Source organism: Equus quagga, chromosome 5 (genome assembly GCF_021613505.1).
Source record: "Equus quagga isolate Etosha38 chromosome 5, UCLA_HA_Equagga_1.0, whole genome shotgun sequence".
NCBI lineage: Eukaryota > Metazoa > Chordata > Mammalia > Perissodactyla > Equidae > Equus > Equus quagga.
The window spans coordinates 16,151,457-16,173,103 of NC_060271.1; the positions used below are offsets into that span (position 1 = coordinate 16,151,457).

Here is a 21,647-nt window from a genome sequence, read left to right on the forward strand (position 1 = left end):
GCAGTTAAGGAGGAGATAAAAGCTTTTCCTGAGCTTACCTGGTCTTGGTTGCCGTCATCTCAAAATAATCCACATGCCAAAGTGGCACATTCTGGGGTGGCTTGTTCTGAAACCCCTCAATGCTAAGTAGATGGAGTTGCAGTAGTCTCATTTGTGAAATGGTAATGGCCTGGGCTAGGGATATATACATGAATGAGGAAGTTCTTTAGAAAATTAGCATGGTATCAAATTTCTAAATATATACCCATAATTGTGTGTAATACGGTCATTTTACCAGTTTAATTTTATAGATCTTTGTTCTCTAGATACTGTGTGTCAGGCATCATGCTAGGATGTTGTGGGCATATACCAAGAAGAAGGAGATATGATAAGACACATAATTCTAGCACAAAGGCAAAGCATGTATAGAAAGTACTATAAAAAAGATATGAAATATTGTGTGCAGAGGAAGTAGAGGTTATGTTTTACTGGGACCGTGTGGGAAGGCTTCATGGGTTATCTGGCTTGGCTTTGATGTAGAGACAGACAGGCAAGGTAGAGAGGAGCATTCGTTGAGTACATATTTATTGAATGTTGAGTACCTGCCCTGAGCAGGCACTGTTCTGGGTGCTGGAGAAACCGCAATTAGCAAAACACATTCGCTACTCCCATGAAGTTTATATTCTGATGGAGGGTGGTGGGGTAGGAAGGCATGAGATAAGAGGTCATGGTCAAAGATAAGATATAGAAGTGGAAAAGTATCAGGATTTGGGAGAAAACATAGTAGTTCATTTTGTCTGGATGACTTTTTCCTCTTTCAAATTAATTTGTATTACTCATGCTGTTCATTGAGAGAGAGAGAGCATACCTTTTACATTGTAAGTGTAGGGCTAAGTGTTGGGGGAATAGTGGTAAACAAAGACAGACCCATATTCTCTCCTTAGGAAGCTTTTACTTAAGCAGGAATGATAAACTGATAAGGTAGGATGACATTATATTCATATCATTGCTCATTGTCTCAGCATAGTTAACAATTCCCCATTCATTCTCAAAATAGCATTTGGCTGATAAATTATGCGGTCACCCTAAAAATAAGGGTCTTGAGAACTGTGGGGCCATATTGGAGAGAGGCATAATTTAGTGTAGGAGTCAGGAAAGGTTTCCTTGAAGAACTGATGTTTCAGTGGATGCCTGTCCAATGAACAGAAATAAAGCAGATGAGGGTGATTGGCAGTGTGAAAGAGTGAGGGGAACTTATTTGTGAAAAGACTGATGGTTAAAAAGAGTGCCCCAAATTTCAAGGAACTGACAGGTTAGTATGACTGGAGCATAGAGTTGAAGAAGGACAATAATTTCTTATTTTCACTTTTCCTATCCTATTAGTTTCTATTTTTATATGTTAAAGAAGAAAAATTCAGTAGAGTAAATTTCAAGATCTAATTGGCTTTATTTAGAGATTCATGAATCAGGCAACATTTCATCCAGCAAAAAATAGATAGGGGATCTGAGGAGTTATACAAAATGGAAGGTTTTTTTTTTTAGGCAGAAAGAAGGTGGGACAAAGAGGTTAAAAGAGTGGATTATTCCAGGCAAGTTCACTTTCCCTTAGGGAAGGCAGGTGGTTTTACCGGCAGATTACCTCACTAGTGTTGCTCAGGAAATTCCAGACTGATTGGTTTAAAAATCGACTCCTGGGAGAGGCTGAAACTTAGTCTAAGTGACTCCATTTTGGGCCTGTTGTTTCTTTTTAACATATGTTAATTAACAGATAAATATTCTCTTTCACCTTTTGCATTTGCTTTTTAATTTGGCCTTGCTTGTTCAGTACAACCAAAGGGTATTTTCCTTATTTATTAGTGAAAAGTACCCAGTCCACTGGAAGCTGCTTAGAGTAGAAAAAAGCAAAATTAGCTAGATATTACCTGTGGGTTTTTTTTTGAAGACTGGCAAGCACTTATACTATTCCAAGGGAACTGATGTCAAGGAATAGAAGAAGGAACTCTCAGATTTTAGGCAATTCTTTGTTAAAGAAATGCTTTGAGAAGAATGAATGCTCCAGATTAGTGCATTTTATCTCTTTTATCATGTTGATAAACACAGAAATACGTTTTTTCTCTGTTCGTTCTTTGATTGTCCCCCACTTTTTAAAAAGCTTAAATCATATGTCTTGGTTATTTTGTAACGTTATTCTTTGCTTATAGGAACCTCATATGCTAAAGTAGTGGTTCTCAGTGTTTGAGGCCCTTTCAGAGGGTCCTTGTGGTCAAAACTGTGTTCATAATAATACTAAGATGTTCTTTGCGTTTTTGCTCATAAATTTTTCAGAGGTTACATGACCTGTGATTTTGCTATAGATTGAATGCAGAGGCAGATAGGAGAATCCAGTGGTCTTCTATTATGCTAAGTATTAAAGCAATAAAAAAAAAGTTAAAATAATGTCATTCTTCTCACTGTTTTGTTTTGAAGACTATATTTTTCATACAACACAATATTTATATTACCATGTAGTGCATTTGTTATTGTTGGTTTTAAATGAATAAAATTTTGTCTCAGTTTTAATTTCTAATAGGTAAATATCAATAGATATAACTTGCAGAAATAAAAGCTCTTTGGGATTCTTGATAACTTTTAATAGTGTAAAAGGGTCCTGAGATCAAAAATCTTTAGAACTGTTGTGCTAAAGAAAGATTTCCTATCTATTCCCAAAGACATTCTTTTTGAGAAAAGAAAAAATACTTGTCTGTCATGGTATGAGTTCTCCCAGCAGTACACAAGGAATTGAGCACCAGTAGTTTGAGGGGTGATCCTAGGAAAGTGGGCAATTTTTAAGTCAGTTACCACTGAGAACACTTAGAGCTCAGTTTCAGTGGGGAACTCTGGGAGGCAGTTTAGAACTGTGGGTCAATGAGCCGGGATATTTATTCTTCAGCTTTTCCTCTCACTGAGTGAGTGATGCTGCTAGGGACATTAGCTTTTCGCACTTCTGTCCTGCCCCGCACAAAGCCACAGCATGCTCCCCAACCAAATAAAACTCCTCAGGCAGAGTTGCAAATGTTTGTACTGAGCAGCCTTCAGAGTGTAGAGATGGATGCAGAGGGGATATGGTTGGGTTCTGACAATGTTTGTCACATGTCTTTCCTTCTTTTCTATTGGCAGAGTGTGTGTGTGTTTTCAGACCTGTGTGTACTCTCGTGTCTTTTTTTTCCACAGCCTCCTGCATTTTCATAGCCTTTGATTTATTTCATAAATTGGGTCCCAACCCAGGAAATCCTTTAAAAAACACCTTCCGTCTGTTCAGGGTATGTATGGGCACAACTGTTCCTTTTAAATTAGTAGACGGAAGGTGCGTCTTTTGGAGTATATTGTTTCTTGTAATTGAAAGAGTCTCTTCCCGGTCATGGCTTAGTGTTTGCCTAAGTGCATCATTCAGAGTTTTAAAACATAAGTGGACAAATTTAGTACTGTTACAGAAGTTGAAATGGCTGTATGTAACTGTTGCTTATGAGTAGTAAGGTCACACATTTAACTCTTTTTTTGTTGTATACTTAGCACAGGGAAGGTGCTTTGAAAGAATTATAAGTAGGAAATAATGTCCCTTTAGAAATGTAAAATTTCTGAACACTTTAAAGCTGGGAGTAAGGATGGGGTGCTGGTGGTGGTACGAAATGGAAATTCTAAAAAGAAAAACCCTTTAGATTGTGTTATATTTTAGCAGCATTCAATAATCTGAAGTTCCTTAAGTAAAATTAGGAGCAAAAGTAAGTCCATGTTACAAAGCCATGAGGTATCACTTTTATTAAGTACAAGATTTAGGGGAAATTAGGAGACCTAATTTTAAAGTTGTATGTTACACCATGTTATAACATGGTAACATAAATATAATGTTTAATTTTTCTGGCCATAGTTTCTTTATATATAAATGTAAGTGGATTGTCAGCTGTATAGCCCTGGAAGAGAATCTCCCTTGTAAAATTCCACAAGCACAAAGGCTCTGAGGTAGAAACATACTTGTCATGGTGAGAAACAACAGGGAGGCCACTGTGGCTGGACTTATGCGTGTGAGGAGGGAAGAGTAGTAGGACTTGACATCACAGATGTAAGCATTGGGAGCAGGAGGAAGATTGTGTAGGCCCTTGTATGTCTTTGTAAAGACTTGTGTTTTATTTTGAGGAAATGGAAAGCTATTGGAGGGATATAAGCAAAGTTGTGACATAAGGTGACTTAGATTTTAACAGCATCGCACTAGCCGATGTGTGGAGAATAAGCTGTAAGAGAACAAGGGTAGAAGCAGGGTGATCAGGAGGAAATCGCTGTGAATAGTTTTGCTTAAATCTTCTAATGCATTGTTGTGGAAATTATTGAGGGAGTAAAGGCCAGATAGCAGTATATAAACTCACTGTCCTAAACATGTTGGCCTCTGCAAAAAACTCATAATCTGCAGTTATCCAGCTTTTATTGGAACAAAGAAGAATACACATTTACTTTTTCTTGAAGTTAAGAGCTAAATTGTGTATTATAGTTCGAAGGTGATGGATTACAAGTTTATAACAGGAAGATAACTGGAGGATAGAAGACATTTTTCTAGGCAGGATACTCTGCACCTTGCTCCATATCTGAGATTGTTGTCATTTGTGTTGTTATTTGTGACTCAGTTTCTTCCATTGTTATACCGAGTTATTTTGTTGATTAAGTGATCCCCCACTGTGTGTCCTCTCGCTCTGAGTCTGAGTAAGGGAGGATTTAGTTAAAGGTATAAGTGAGCAGAGGAAGGAATGTAATCTACATTCGTACTCTTAGAACTAAAAAAACATTATTTCAATTGGACAAATATACTGAGTATACATTATGTGGGAGGCACTATGTGTTGCCTCTAAGACTTATGTGTAAATAGAATTTCGTAGGGGTTTTAAAGCAGAAGAAATACTATCCAATTAGGGAGTTAGACTAGGAAGTGTTTAATGAGGAGTCATTTTGATGAATGGGTAGAATTTAGTTTTTTATAATACTATTGAGAGATTGTTAATGTACAGTTAAGTGAATATTTAGATTTTGTAATTTGAGGAGTTTTGCCGTGAAATTATCACCAGTGTCAAATGAACATTTCTCTCACCCCAAAAGTTTGTTTCTGTCCCTGTGTAATTCATGCCTCCCTCCAATCTTATCCCTAGGCAACCCTGATATGGGGAGAATTGACATCTTAACAATATTGATTATTCCAAGCCATGAAAATTTTTTATTGCTCCATTCATTAGGTCTTTACTTTCTTTTGGGAATGTTTTTTTAGTTTTCAGTGTAGAGGACTCGGGTGTTTCCAGTTAGATTTAATCCTGAATGCTTTGTTTTTGGATGCTACACAGTCATGTGTTGCTTAATGACAGGGATACATTCTGAAAAATGTGACCTTAGGTGATTTTGTTGTTGGCAAACATCATGGAGTGTACTTAACAAACTTAGATGGTATAGCCTACTACACACCTAGGCTATATGGTATTAATCTTATGGGACCACTGTTGTATATACCGTCTGTCATTGACTGAAATGTTTTGGGCACATGACTGTATATTTTAAAATCCATTTTCCAATTACTTGCTGCTAGTATGTAAAAATGTAATTAATTTTGTATATTAAACTTGTATTCTTTAATCTTGTTCCAGTAATTGTTTTGAAGATGCCTTGGGGTTTTTCATATGATCAGTTATATCACCTGCAAATAGACAGTTTTCCTGTCCCTCCCCATCTTCCTCCCCTGTCCCTTCCCACCTTATTGCAGTGAATAGACTCTCCACTGTAGTGTTAATAGAAGTGGTGAAAGTGGGCATCCTTGCCCTATTTCCATTCTTAGGGGGAAATGACCCCTAAGTATAACATAAGCTGTCGGGCTTTTGTAGATGCCCTTTATCAGATTGAGGAAGTTCTTTAGTAAACCCAGTTTGCTGAGAGCTTTTATCATGAATGGTTATAGAATTTTGTCAAGTGCTTTTCTGTACCTATTGAAGTAATCATATGGCTTTTCTTCATTCTGTTAGCATGTTGAATTACATTGATTGTATTTTGAATGTTAAATCTTGCATTCCTTGGATAAAACCTACTAAGTCACAGTATAGTATCCCTTTAATATATTGTTGGATTCAGTTTGCTAATATTTTGTTTAGGAGTTTTATATGTATATTCATGAGGAATTTGGATTTATAATTTTCTTTCTTTGTAATGTCTGTCAGGTTTTGGTGTTAGGGTTATACTGGCCTCATAAAACAATTTCGGCAGTTTTCTTTCCTCTGTTTTCTGAAGAAGTTTCTGTAGATTGGCATATATTTTCCTTCAGTGTTTCAGAAAATTCATCAGTGAAACCATCTGGGCCTGCAGTTTTCTGCATGGGGAGGCTTTTGATACTTAGTTTATTTCATATAAGACTATTCAGATTTTCTCTTTTTATGCCAGTTTTGGTAAATTATCTTCTTAAAGGAATTTGTCCCTCTCATCTAAGTTGTTGAATTCATTGGTATAAAGTGGTTCGTAATCTCTTATCTTTTGATATTCATAGAATCTGTAGTAACGACTCCGCATTCATTCTTTTTTTTTTTTTTTTTAAGATTTTTTTTATTTTTTTCCTTTTTCTCCCCAAAGCCCCCCAGTACATAGTTGTATATTCTTCGTTGTGGGTCCTTCTAGTTGTGGCATGTGGGACGCTGCCTCAGCGTGGTCTGACGAGCAGTGCCATGTCCGCGCCCAGGATTCGAACCAACGAAACACTGGGCCACCTGCAGCGGAGCGCTCGAACTTAACCACTCGGCCACGGGGCCAGCCCTCCTCATTCATTCTTGATATTGATGGTTTGTGTTCTGTCTTTTATCAGTTTAGCTAAGGGTTTGTCAGTTGGGTTAGTCCTTTCAAAGAATCAGATTTTGTTGTTTAAAAATTTTTTCTATTGTCTGTTTTCTGTTTTGTTTATTTCTACTTTTATCTTTATTATTCCTTCTACTTGCTCATTTTTCTACTTACTAATATTTCTAGGTTCTTAAGGGTGCAACTTAGATCACTGATTTGAGAGCTTTCTGCTTTAGTAATAAAAAATTGAAAGCTGTAGGTTTACCTCTAAGCACTGCTTTAACTGCATCTCACAAATTTTGGTAAGTTGCATTTCATTATCATTTAGTTCAAAATATTTAAAAAATTCTGTGTCTTTTCTGACCCAGGAATTATTTATAAATGTGTTAATTTCCAAATATTTCAAATAATGGGTTTTCTTAGATATCTTGTTGATTTGTAATAAAATTTTTTTTCATCTCAGTCTGGCATGTTTATTGAAACTTGTTTTGTGGCTCAGCATGTGCTATATCTTGGTGAATGTCTATGTGCACTTGAAAAGAATATGTCTTCTACAGTTGTTTGCTATAGTGTTCTCTGATATCATTTAGATCAAGGCATTGGCTAATGTATTCCAATGTTCTTTTTCTTTACTGATTTTTAATTGTCAGTTTTGCTTCATGTATTTTGAAGCTCTGTTATCAGTCACATTCATGTTTATAATTATGTCTTCGTCAGTTATTTCTTTGTCAAGAGTTTTTTCTTTATGAAGGTTTCTTTATCAAAAATTTAAAAAATCTCTGGTATACTCTGTTATTTTTTAATTTAATATTAATATAGCCATTTTACCATTGTACATACTATTCGCATGGTATATATTTTTCCATGTGTTACTTTCAACCTCTCTGTGTCTATATGTTGAAGTTGTGACTTTTGTAGGCCACATTTAGCTGAGCCTTGCTTTTTTAGCATCTCTGATAATCTCTGCCTTTTTATTGGAGTGTTTAGATCATTAACATTAATGTAATTATAGATATCATGAGATTTAGGTCTACATTTGTTTTCTGTTTGACTCTATGTTTTTAATTCCTTTCTTACCCCCTTTCCTGCCTTCTTTTAGATTATTTGGATATTGTAGTATTCTATTTTACTTTATCTATTGGCTTTTTAGCTATACCTCTGTATGTAGTTATATATTGGAATTTCAGTATACATTTCTAATTTTTTATAGTCTACTCAGAGTTAATATTATACCAGTTCATGTAAATTGTAGACTTCTCCCAACCATATATGGATCCACTTTGCCCCTTTCCTCACCATTCCCCATAGTTGTAATATATATTACATCTGTGTACATTGAAAAGCTTGCAAAACAGTGCTATAAATTTTGCCTTAAATAATCATGTAATTTTTAAAACCTAAGAGGAAAACAGTAGTCTGTTACGTTCATCTAGATGTTTTACCATTTCTAGTGCTTTAATTAATTCCTCAAGGTCCACGTTTTCCCCCTGCTGTAATCTCCCTTCAGCCTAAAGAACTTTCTTATATTGCAGATCTTCTGGCAACAAATTCTCTTACTTTTTCTTTCTCTGAAAATGTCTTTATTTTGCCTTCATTCATAGAGAATATTTTCATTAGACATACAGTCTAGATTGAAAATTTTTTTAAGTACTTTAAAAATATTCACTGCCTAATGACCTCCGTCAGTTTTTTGAGAAATCCAGTCATTTTCAATCCATGTTTTTCTGTATGTGATATGTCATTTTTCTCTGGCTGCTGCTTATCTTTATTTTTGAACAGTTCAATTTGATCCTTCAAGCCTCCACTTTATTCTAATCTGCATATGCATAGTTCAGGGGCCAGCCTGAGACTCTTGTAGTGTTTCATACACAGTATTAAGGCATCCTTTTCAACTTTCTTCCCTGTGGGATTCCCTTCTCTCTCTGGTAGCTGGCTGTGTTTACCTGGGCTCTTTTCCCTGGTTCCTCCTGACGGAAAGACACCTTAAGCTACTTACAGTCCACCTCTACTGCCTGACCTTGGAGCAAAGCTGCAACAAAACAGAAGATTCACCAATGTGCTGGTCTCCCCACGTTTTGACTTCTCTCCACAATCTGCCTGTTTCATTTACTCTTCAGAATCCATAGCTGGTTTTCATCCTGTGTCCTGTCCTGTCCCCTTGGTGTCGCCCCCCCCCCCCCCCCCCAACTTGTAGTTGTTATCAGCAGAAGGTTAGTATGTAGGGATATCACACTACCATGCTGGAAATGGAACTTAAAGAGGTAGGATTTTGACACAGGTTAAGAGGAAACTCCAGAAAGGACCTTTCACAAGCTGACTGGTGCTGCCCAGGTTAGATTCATTGATACTTTCTTTGTCCAGAATTTGGGTTTTGGTTGCAATAATAACAGTTATCCAAATACATTTTGGGATACATAGATACACTGGCTTTACTAATCAGACTACTTGTTGTCTGTTAATAACAGAATCAGTGTACTTACGAATGAAAATATGTACCATACTAGTGAGCATATTAAAGTATGTAAAGAGAGTGTCCCTCTTTCTCTTGACTGAACCAGACTGAAGTATCCATGGAGAATGTCTAATTAAAAGATTTTTTGAAATTTACTATCTAATGTCTAATGGCTGAAGCTATGAATCTGGCTTTTGGGGAATATATTGCCTCATACCAAAGCCGTCTTCTTTCTCATTAATCACCATTGAATATTCGCCTGTTATCAGCAGGTCCTCAGCATCAGTAGTAGATATGTTCTAGTGGTTGTCATAGCAGGTAGCACTGATTGTGTGTTTCAGATTCTGTGCTAAGTACTTCACATAAATTGCTTAATTAATGCTCTTAACAAACCTCTAAAGGAAGTGGCATAAATCTCTTTTTATAGATGAGGAAAGTGCCTAAAGGTTGAGTAATTTGCATGAAATCACACAACACAGGCTTGCCTCTTCCTACCAGTGGGGAGGAGTGCGAAGTAAATAGTCAGCCAATCCTCTGGACTGAGATGACTGAGTTGAGTTGGAAGAACATGAGATTTGCAGCTTTCTAAAGAAATTTTCTGTGTTAATTTAGGTTTAGCTAAGGTGGCTGACACCAAAGCTGAAGCATAGACAAAGTTGTCTTTGTAATTCTTTCACTTGTATTTCTGAAGCCCTTTTCCATTTTCATCTCACTCTCAATGTGTACCCAGCACCCAAGTACTAGATTCTACCTTCTAGGGGTGACCCTTGTCTTTTTTTTTTCTTTTCTTTTCATTTCAATCAAGATGCCTTTTCCCTACTCTTGTAGATTATCTGATCAGAGAAATTCATGTGAGGGATTAAATGATAAATAGATTCATCTTAGAAATGTATCTCAGTGAAATTGCTCTCTTTGTCGTCTGGTATGATCTTTTAAAAATGCATGTTGAATTTGGATCATGTGTGGTACAAATATTTTTTGCCATAGAGGGAGAACATGGAACTAGCATCATAACCACAAATTGTTTATAGGTGCCCTTCTTTAACTTTCAGCACTGAAGTTGATATCTCTCGAGGGCTCACCAAAGTAATAAAAACCGTCTCTTATGAGAGAGGAGTTGTCACAGTCTATATCCAAAATTCGAAATGTAGAAAACCTTCTATGTTGATTTTTCCACCCATGTTAGCTCTATAAACAGTGCGTATGAAGTTGTGTTATTCAGGATATTGTTCAGTTGTAGTAACAGAGAAAGGAAGAAAAATAAAACAAGTGAGAGCCTTAAACCGGAGAGATTTGTTTCTCTCTCAGGTAAAAGTCCTAGCTGATAGGTGGATTAGGTGGATAACCAGCTCTGTTTCACAAGGTCATTCAGGTGTTCATGTTCCTTCTAATCTTCTCTTTCCAGTGTTCCCCAGGGTGTTATCCTCAGCTTTATAGTTAAGATGGCTACCACCATATCTGTGTCCCCCAGCCTGCAATAAGAGGGAAAGAGAGAATGGAGGGCAAGCAAGTTCCTTTCAAAGACGTGACCCAGAAGTTGTACATATCACTCTTGCTCATATCCCATTTGCCACACCTTAGTCACATGGCTACAACAAGCTGCAAATGAGGCTGGAAAAGGTAGTCTTTAGCTGGGCAGCGAGGAGTCGAGAACTATAGAGTTCTATTACTAAAAGAGAGAGGAGGGGAGAATGGATATTAGGGGACCATTAGCAGTCTCCACTACAGACATTTATAATGTTTGCTAACCTGTCCCACAGTCAATTAAAAGAGTTGGTAAGGAGTAGCCATACCAATGGACTTTGTGATGTCATGTCAGTAGAATATTAAAATAACAGTAGAAGAGATTTCAGTAATGATTTAAGTTCATTTTCAGAAACAAAGCACAAAACTAGATATTGGAGAATTTAATGAAATACCTTAAATTATGTTAAAGTTGCTGGATATATGAGCTAATAATTATGTATTTTGTTCTTGTATTTTAGGCCTCAACTCCATATAGCATAGATTCAGATTCTTTGGGAATGGAGTGTATTATTTCGGGAAGTGCCTCTCCAACTCTGGCAATCAACACTGTGACTAACAAAGTAATTCCATTTTTCTAAATACTTTTGAAATGTCATTGAGTAATACATTTGATTTGCCTTTGTAATAACAATAGAGTTCTATATGGTTCAGTTTAAAGATGATACAGATTTGGCCAACCCATACATGGCAGCTTGAAAGCTGAATCCACAATGTTTTGAGGAATACACAAATTAGAAGAAAGTATTTCTCTGGAGAAATTGGAAGATGCTTATTGTGAAGCTCTATGTTCATTTAAATTCTTGACACTGCCAGTTCCCATTGGTGGAATTTTTGAGTCAGCATTTTATTGAATCAGTTTGTTTCAAAATCATCAATTGCCCCTCTGAATATGTGATTGAAAAAGAGATTGTCAAATTCCCAGGGAGTCAAGAGAATCCAGTAAAATAAATAATTCGGACAAACTCATAGAGTTCATTGGAATGGTAGTCAACCTGTTTCATTATATTCAAGTGTAGGTACATTAAAAAAAATTCTGCATTTTTTTTTTTTAAGCAAGGGTCAAAACTTTTTGCCAACTCAATACTTAGTGGGGTACAATTGTCTCGTCTTTATAAGGTACTTAGTCTCATCTCAACTCTACAACGGCTCTGGGAAGTTCATGTAGTAACTCAGTTCAGTGCTTCTCTTTCCTCCCTTAATGAACCACGAGCACCTTGAAGCCATACATTTCTCACATTCATGTTCATACTCTCTTTCAATCTTGCTTTCACCCTCTCCTTTTGTCTCCCATGCTTTCACTTGCGCTTGCTTTTTCTCTGTCTCTCGCTCTTCCACTTTGTCTTGCACACACATAAACACAAACACAAATGCTAATATAGTATACATAAGATCTTTTTATTTGTAGAAAAGTAATGAATAAACAGGTAGAAGACAAATTATAATCAGAATGACCAATCAGATTTCCAATTTAGAAAGGAAACTGAAAGCTGAGGTGTAAAGTAGTGGTTTTTCCCAGATATCAATCCATGTAATGATTCCGTCAGAATCACTTAGGGGAGGGGGGTGTGTATGTGTGTTTGGTGGTGGTGGTAACTCCCAGATTCCATTGCAGGACTACCAGATCAGTTGCTTTGTCCTTGTTGGATAAGCCCAGAAACTGTACTTTTAAAGATCATCCCTAATAGTGCCCAATTAGACTTGAGTTTCTGGTGAAGAAGATGGGTTGGAATCAGAAGTATCCAATAACTGCTCTTTGCAGTGGTCCAAGCAGAAGGTACCGAGGCCTAAACATAGGCAGTTATGGCTATTAGGAAGCAATTAGGAAATAGTAATGCTGGGACTTCATGACTAAATAATATGGGGGGTCAAAGGAGCTGCAGACTTCTGTTTCCAGATACGATGAAATAGCTAATATCAGATTAACCCTCCCCCCACCCCAGTAAAATGGCAGCCAGGACTTCGGCGGTGAAGATCCCAGAAAAAAAGGGAAACACATTGAGATAAACCCTGCAGATTTTCTCTTTGGACATTTCTCAATTCTCAGTGCAGTGTAGAGGCTGAACAGAACATAGCAGCCTAGAGCTGTCATTGAGCTAGGGAGATAAAAACTGGAGTTTGGGGATGCCAAACAGCTGGAGCTTAAGGACTAAGCTCCTGAGGAATCTCAGAAGTGAGCTCAACTTTTTGCAAACAATATCCCCTTAAGGTGTTTGCTAACTCCTAACCTGTGTGTGCTTGTGCTCAGACACAGACAAATCAAATAGACTTTTTACTAGCCAGAATTCAGCAGTCTCACAGAGAAGCGGGCACAAAAATTGTAGTTCATGATCTTCAAGGATGAGGGAGGCATGAAACATGCCAGGCTTTCAAGTTGATACCTCAGAAGGGTTATGTTCTGTGAGTGAGAACAAACTAGAATAGAGCAGCCTCAGATTTTTATTAGGGTGGTATGGTTGTATTCTTCTACTTGCCAAAAGAAAACTAAATCCTTTCTGGAAGAAGATAGCATTATCCCAAGCTTTTGCAAGTTTTTATGAGTAAACTCTCACCTTCAGTCAAAATTTTTAGACATTCTAGGACATAGGACAAAAATACCGAGAGAGGGGGGGAAAAAGGGCAGTATGAACATATCCACAAGTGATATAGATATTGATTTAAAAATAAGTCTGACTAGCATATTCAAGAAAATAGATGAATTATAGAAAATTTATTAGAGAATTGGAATCTGTGTGGGAGAACCAAGAGGAAACTGTAGAACTGAAAAATATAATAACTGAAATTAAGATTCAATAGATGGGTGTAACAGCAGATTAGACTCTTTAGGGAAGAGAATTAGTGAACTGGAAGATAGGTCAATAGAAAATATGCAGATTGAAACACAAGGAAAAAGTAGTGGAAAATTCAGGAAAATTTAAGAGATAAATAGGATATGGGGGAAAGATCTAACAGACTTGTTATTAGAGTTCCAGAGAAGAGGAAAAAAAGAATAGAGAAGAAGCAATATTTTAATTTTCTAAAACTGATGGACGGTAACACAGTACAGATTCAAGAAGTTCTGAGAACCCCAGGAAGGGTTAATGGAAAGAAAACCTTACCAGGCAAGTAAAAATGAAACTGCTAATACAAAGTAGAGGAAGATTGGCATGGATGTTAGCTTAGAGACAATCTTCCTCAAGCAAAAAGAGGAAGCTTGGTAGCAGATGTTAGCTCAGGACCAATCTTCCTCACCAAAAAAGAAAAGAAACTGCTAAAAAACAAAGATAAAGTGGAAAAATCTTAAAATCAGAGGGAAAAAACAGGCAACTTCAAAGGAGCAACAATAAGCCAGACACAAACTTCTGAATAGAAATGGTTAAAAATCACACACTAGAATGGAATTGTTATAGTGCTGAAAAGAAATACCTGCCAATCCAGAATTCGAAAATTAAAACTTCTGTGGAAAATGGAGGTTAAATACGTTTTCACAGAAACAGAACCCTGAGAGAATATGTTATTAGTGCTTCATTATTAAAAAATTAAAGGTGAGGGGGCCGTCCCCGTGGCCGAGTGGTTAGGTTTACATGCTCCGCTGCAGGCAGCCCAGTGTTTCGTCGGTTCAAATCCTGGGCGTGGACATGGCACCACTCATCGAGCCACGTTGAGGCAGCGTCCCACATGCCACAATTAGGAGGACCCACACTTAAGAATATACATGTACTGGCGGGCTTGGGGAAGAAAAACAAAAAGGAAAAAAAAATTAAAGGTGATTAATTTTTTAGCTAGAAGGGAAATTATCCTGTGCAGAAAAGATGGGAATGGATAATGACTGGCTGGTGAGTGAGGATTGGGAGAGTGCATGAGCGGGCCTTCTCGAGTGCTGGTGTAATGTTCTATATCAGCGGTTCTGTGGCCTTTGGACGCCTGGGTAACCAAGACCCTTTTAGGGATTCCATGAGGTCAAAACTCTTTCTATGATAATATTAAAATATTATTTGCCTTTTCCTTCATGCATTTTCACTGGTGCAGCAAAAGCAATATTATGTAAGCCTTAGTATAAATCAAGGCAGTACTCTAGTAGTCGTTGTATTTTTCACTGCCACACGCTTAAGTAAAACTAGTACTTAAAAAACACCAATATCCTTGGTGAAGCAGGAGAAATAATTTTATTAAACTGTTGACCTTTGAGTACACATCTTTTTAATATTCTGTGTGATGAAATGGGAGGTATGCATAAAACCTTATACTACATACTGAAGTACAGTAGTTGCTTCAAGAAAGAGCGTTTGTGTGATTGATTGAGTCCGATGTTGAACTGGCTGCTGTATTCATGGATCATTTTTTCTTTTGCTTGAAAGACAGCTGACACTGGTTGTTCTGATTTGGGCATTTGGCAGATGTTTTCTTGAAAATGAACGAAGTGAGTCTGTCACTTCAAGGAAAAGAATTGACAGTATCTCTTGTCAGTAATAAAATTTGAGTTTTTAAGCAAAAAATAGAAGTTTGGAAAACTTACATCCACCACGAGGAGTCTGGTAGCTTCATAGTCTTTAAAGACTTCTCTAATGAGATTATTGGTGTGGTTCACAAGTGATGTTTTGATGTCATATACTGAAATTGTCAGTATTTGGAAGATCTGCATAACTTAGTGAACCAGTATTTTTCACATGACCAATGCGTAATGTTACAAAATCATGCATGGATAAATGATCCATTCAAAGTACAAGGTAGAACAGCGGATTTTATGTAACAGAGTACAAAAAAATTTATCGATATGGTTTCAGATTCCACGTTTTAGCTAATCTTTAAAAAGTGTGACATGTGTTTTGGTGTAGTATCAAAAAAGACTATCTACAATTATCTGAAAAGTCTATTAAAATATTCTTCCCCTTTCCAAATATATATATGTGTGATGCTGGGTTTTATTTCTATACTTCCACCTAACAACTTATTGTAACAGATGGAATGCAGAAGCAGATGTGAGAATCTAGCTGTTTCCTATTAAGCCAGGCATGGAGATTTACAAAAGTGTAAAATAATGGCATTCTTCTATTTATTGGGAGAAAATATTTTTTATGTTAACTTATAGTTGGGTTTGTAGTTTTTATTTTTAAATTAATAAATTAAAAAAATTTTGGTTTAATTTTTTATACGCCATTTATTGATAGGTATATCAACAGAAACAAAAGCTCCTTGACTCCTCAACTCTTAAGACTATAGAAAGGTTATAAGATCAAAGTTTAAAAACTGCTTGTCTATACTTTGATCTGGGTGGTGATTACATGAGTATACCCATTTTGTAGTAAATAAACTAGTAATCTCTGCACTTTACTTTCTATATATGTTCATTTTAATAAAAATGTTTATCTTTCTACTAAATAAAATAAGCTATGACGGTTCGTCCAAGATGATGGAGAGTATTTCTGGTTTGAGTGATAGGTAACTGAGCATGGACAGGAGAGAAGGAGCGTCCAAGAAAATGACCATAGAATGCTTGTAATTTGTTGATATTGTATTGTTTTATAGCTTTTGTTTATTCCTAGGAGCCCTGAGGTGGTGGTGGTTTTTTAAATGAAATTTACACTGGAAGTATTTACCAGAAAAATCTTTGCCAGGGTTTTCTTTATTCCATCACATTTTTTCTTACTCTCTTTTCCCTTATTAGTTCCTAGACACATAATTTTTTCTAGCTGATATGAATGTGGGACAGTTTGGTTTTGCATTAAGAATAGTGGCTTTTATGTCTAGTTTTCTACTATTTAGCCTTTTTGGCAAATGTTTTTGAGCATTGAGCATGATTCCATTTTCAGCACAAACAGAAGGATTGTTGATAGCTCAGTTGGTTATTAAATTCAGTAAATATTTATTAATTGTATACTGATTAGAAAGCATTATGTTATGATTACTTATTGGGGACTCAAGGAGCCAACAGTCTAGTAATGAATAGAAATTTGGTAAAAATTAGACCATAAAGGCAAATGTATTAATTGTTCCTAAGGAAGTAGGAGCATAGAAAAGAAAGTTGGTAGTAACATCTGAATAGGACCTTGAGAGATAGTTAAGCTAGTTTTCTATTTTAAAAATATCTTCTTCTGCTGTTTTTAATTGAAAATTATAATGCTTTTTATAAAGAAATTCGAGCATTGTAAAAATATACACCATTAGTGACAAAAGTCTTCAGGAGTACCTAGCCCCCTTCCACCTGCCAGTTAGCCGTTGTTAACAGTTTGGTATGTATTGTCCTTCGCATCTAATGCATGTAACAACATATTGTTGTTATATTTTAAAATTAGATCACATATCTATGATTTTGCAAATGTGTCAGACAACTGAGTTTCCAGTTTTCAATATTATAAACAATGTGATGCCTATGATTTCTTTTTTAACTTTCTATTTTTTGTGTTCTTTTTTTGAGGCCTAAGATTTTGGTAGAAGAGAGCATCAATTTTGTTGAAAGCTTGAGTTTTAATGAGTTTTAGTGAATTTGTGCATTGTAGAAATATTTAACGGTAAAAATTACTGTAATCCCCTCTTATTAAATGTTGATGAATTAATTACACCTGACAGTAAATTGAAAATGTGTACCTCTGGATAGGATATGTCCTTTAGTTTGAGAGTACATTATTTTATGGTGAACATGGAGTTAGTGATGAAGGGCATGGCATTGGAGTAGGTAAGCACCAAAGGAAAGACCACTAACATTTTGTCTTACTGCCATATACCAACTTAGTTGTACTTTCTGTAGTTGTTTAAAAAGTACTCTTTATAATGGGAACTACTTATTCAAATGTTGCTTTTCTTTTTATTCTAGGTAACATTGTACAACACTGATCAGGATGGTAGTGATAGCCCACGCAGTAGCCTTAACAACAGTCTCTCAGACCAGAGTTTGGCATCTGTTAATTTGAACAGTGTTGGAAGTGTGCATAGTTATACACCAGTAAGTCTTGGTGAAGTTAACGTCTTTGTTGAGTACTTATGTAGTGCTTAAAACTAAACCAAATGTAATTGAACTACAAATAAAAAGTGAAGATGTGTGTTTCTCACTAGGCAATTCATTAGCTTAGATAAGTACAGCAGATTTCTCCCTTGATAGTGTTTTAATAGAGTACTTATATTTTACTAAGTTAGATACAAATATATGGTTGTACTACGTTGTATATTTTGCTCTACTCCATCTGTCCCAAGTGAAAAGCAATTGGACTAGGGAAAATATTTGTGCTTTAGTCTAGCAAAGCTATATTGGATATTTTAGAGTTTTTGGTAAAAGAGCTTAGAGGATGTGTGTATCACCTTGTTTTCCAGCTGTAGATCTGAGAAGGGAATTCTACAAATCCCAAAGGTTAGGATGACCTGGTACCCAATTGTTAACCAGTCTTGTGTTTTCAATTTTGGCCTGGAAAACAAAGCTATGCTATACAGGGAACTGTGTGTAAGTATTCTTGCTGCTGTGCTGATTTTGTTACCTATTGTAAGAACGTGACCCTTGGGTTATCTGATACTTCTTTTCAAATCATCTGGCAGCTGTCCTCCCCAGTAGACAGAACAGAGCCCAAGAGCCATACACAGCACTGTTCATTGGTATAAATTTGATCTCACCAGATCGTTCCCTGTTCCAGGATGAGTAAGTAGGTAAACACTTACACAGGACAAAAACATAAAGAGGGGAAACCTGAAATAAAATAACACAAGGGAAACAAAAACTCAGAGACAAAATTAAAATTCACATTGAACGTAGGGAAAAAGGAAGGTGACTCTGCAAAACTGTTATTAGTGCTCTAGGGGGAAAAAATAAAATATTCTCCCAGAATGCAGTAGAAACAGATAAAAGAAATAACAATTATGTGAAAGAAGACTGTTGATATGGAAAATTGAGAATTATAGGTGTCCTTGAAGAAGAAACTAGAATAGTTGGTCCAGAAGCAATTTTCAGAAGAAATAGAAATTAAAAGTGGTACTGAGTTCTAGGAAAAGTTAATGGGGAAAAAAATCTATTTAGACACACCATGACAAATTTTAAAGTTTTAGAAGTAATCATCCATATAAATACTCTGGCAGAAGAAATAAGATGCATTCAAAGAAACACAAATCATACTTCTCTTCCATAATACTAAATGCCAGAACTTAATGGAACACTTTATGCAGAGTTTAAATATTATACTCAACCAAATTTTTACTCATGTGAAGTCAAGAGATTCTTTGATATACAGAGCTTAGAAAGCATCCTACTCTTGTTTTCATGTGCCCTTCCTGAAAAAGTTACTTAGCTGATCAAGAAGTGAATTAAATTAAAGCACTCAGTTATGATATAAAAGGACTAGTTGGAGAATTGAAGCAAACTAAACAAAGATGTAATGATTTTAAGTGGCTTTTAAAGTAATTTGAATGTAGAAAATCTTGAGGGGCTGGCCCCGTGGCTGAGTGGTTAAGTTCATGCACTCCACTTCGGTGTCCCAGGGTTTTGCCGGTTTGGATCCTGGGCATGGACGTGGTATCACTCATCAGGCCATGCTGAGGTGGCATCCCACATGCCACAACCAGAGGCATTCACAACTAGAATATACAACTATGTACTGGGGGAGCTTTGGGGAGGAGGAGAAGAAGAAGGGAACAAAAAGGATTGGCAACAGTTGTTAGCTCAGGTGCCAATCTTTAAAAAAAAAAAAAAAATCTTGAAACCAAATGAAATCAAAGAACACAGGGTCCAGTATCAGAAAATAAAATAAGAGGAAAAATTAAAGCATTTATAGAACTAGGTGACAGAAGTAAGAACAAACATGTCTGTTTTGCTAGTACACGTAAGAAGGTTAAACTCCGCTATTAAAAGCTAGACATTGTAGACTGCTTTTTTTCATTTAACAACCAGATATCAAGCAGTGTCAAGCATGCCTTAAGTAACAGTATGGCATCAGCTGCTGGTTGGGCTTGTCACATATCCACAGGTTGAGCCTATGAGGACACAGTGAGCCCAAATGCATTGACACAGTTTATTACTCATGCAGACAGTGTAAGTATGGTGTCAGTTCCCCACATCCCACAGGATGACACCAAACCAGAGGAGCCAGATGATAGACCTCACAAGTGTTAGGCCACTGTAGCGGGGGAACAAATTCATATTGCAGTTAAGCAGTTGTGTAACTTGCAGCTCTACCCTAAGAGAGTAAGTTAGAAAGTCCCCTGCTTCACTGGAAATAGAGGCAGATGACAAACTGTCTCTTGGCAGCTTCCTGCAGGATAGAGTGGTGGATGAGAAACTGCCCTATGGCTGCCTCCCACAAGACAGGAAGGAGGATGAGAACTTGCTGCTCATAAGACCACTCACGATGCCATGTTCCAAGATAATCATGGAGTGTTCCACCAAGGGTTAGATCATCCTGCCATTGAGCCTTGCCTAGATGGCCTGTGTGGAGACATGTGAGGTCACCAGAGTGCCAGTGGTGGAGCCATTACCCTACACAAAATTCACATTTTTCATGTTATTGCAGACTAGACTCCTTGTGAGCATCATTTTGAATGACTGCATAAATTTACAGTGTGTTTGTATCTTAATTTTTCAAAACACTGAATGATAGTGTACCACCCCTTGATACAATCTTTAAGAGATACAGCAGACATTTTTTATTAATTTTATTTCTAGTGGTGCTGTCTTCAAAGATAATTCTTACTTTTTAGGTGTTTATCGTGCTTTTTTTTTTTCACCTGCATAGCTCAAGGCCCTGATCTATATGTTTTTCTCAGAATCTCCTTTGTCTTTTACCCATCATTTCTCATTTCCAGTTAGTTTCATTTAAAAAAAAATCCCCTCAAAGTGAAGAGTTAAGTGTATTGAAATTCCTTGCTGCTTTGGGCAGTGCCACGCAAGCTGACTCATAGTACTCAGAGTATTTGGGTTTAAATACTTAAAAATTAATTAAATAAGTGAATGAGAAATGTTGAATAGTTTCATAATATAGTGGAGTTTGAGATGAAATTACTTGTGTAGAAATCAAGATGAAGATTCTATACAAACTGGAAGGGTTCCAGGCTTAGCTTATCACTTAGTTGTATAATCTTGGGAAGATCATTTAACTTCTTTGAACTCTTTCCCCTCCTCTGTGAAATGTAGAGCTTGGATTAGATTTCTATGGTTCTTCAATATCCAAATTAGCGATTTTGTGTCTGTCCTTTATTTTTGTGTCTTTTATGTGTACCCAACTCAACAGAGGATGGGAAAGCCAAAGACAGGGAAGTTATTTCCTTTGGATTCTAGAAACTATTCTAATATTTTCAGTCTTATGTTTTATGTAACAAATCAATTCTGATATAGAGCTACTAATTTAGTAGTATTTTTCTTTTAATGTTAGGTGACAAACCATCCAGAACCAGTCTCTCAGTCATTAACTCCTCAACAGCAGCCACAGTACAACCTTCCAGAACGAGACAAACAACTGCTTTTCTCAGAATATAATTTTGAAGATCTCAGTGCCTCATTTCGGAGCCTTTATAAGTCAGTTTTTGAGCAGTCACTTAGTCAACAAGGTGAGTTTTTTTTAATACTTTTTTTATAAAGTAAGTTTTTATTGAAAATTTTTAACAATTATTTTCATATATTGCAGCTTATATTTCCTTAATCTTAGAACATTCATCATGATCGGGATTGAATGAATGCTCTTTGTGCCTTTACTATTCTCTGTGTATATTTATATCATAACACAAGAATGGCAGGTAAATTTCTTCTTGCCTGCCTACTTCACTTGATTGCTAGTGACACCCTGAAACACTGTTGAAGAATTCTGACACTGCATCTATGCCATGTGGGAAAGACTGCCAGGGTTAATTAATGATGTCTGGCATGTGAAGTATTTGATTGGTAAATGCTGCACCACAAGAATAAATGTGTCTTGCCTTT

General features: G+C 36.4%; 1 protein-coding gene across 4 annotated transcripts in view; it reads left to right on the plus strand.

The window, feature by feature from the left end:
• Positions 1 to 21,647, plus strand: part of FOXJ3 (forkhead box J3) — a 134,043-nt gene that overhangs the window by 87,877 nt on the left and 24,519 nt on the right. For 3 of the 4 annotated variants that reach the window (XM_046661192.1, XM_046661193.1, XM_046661191.1), the window contains exons 6-8: positions 11,242 to 11,343; positions 17,571 to 17,699; positions 21,103 to 21,277. In XM_046661192.1, the coding sequence (XP_046517148.1) occupies positions 11,242 to 11,343; positions 17,571 to 17,699; positions 21,103 to 21,277 (406 nt within the window). The remainder of the gene's footprint in view (positions 1 to 11,241; positions 11,344 to 17,570; positions 17,700 to 21,102; positions 21,278 to 21,647) is intronic. The other variant, XM_046661194.1, reaches the window with a different exon arrangement.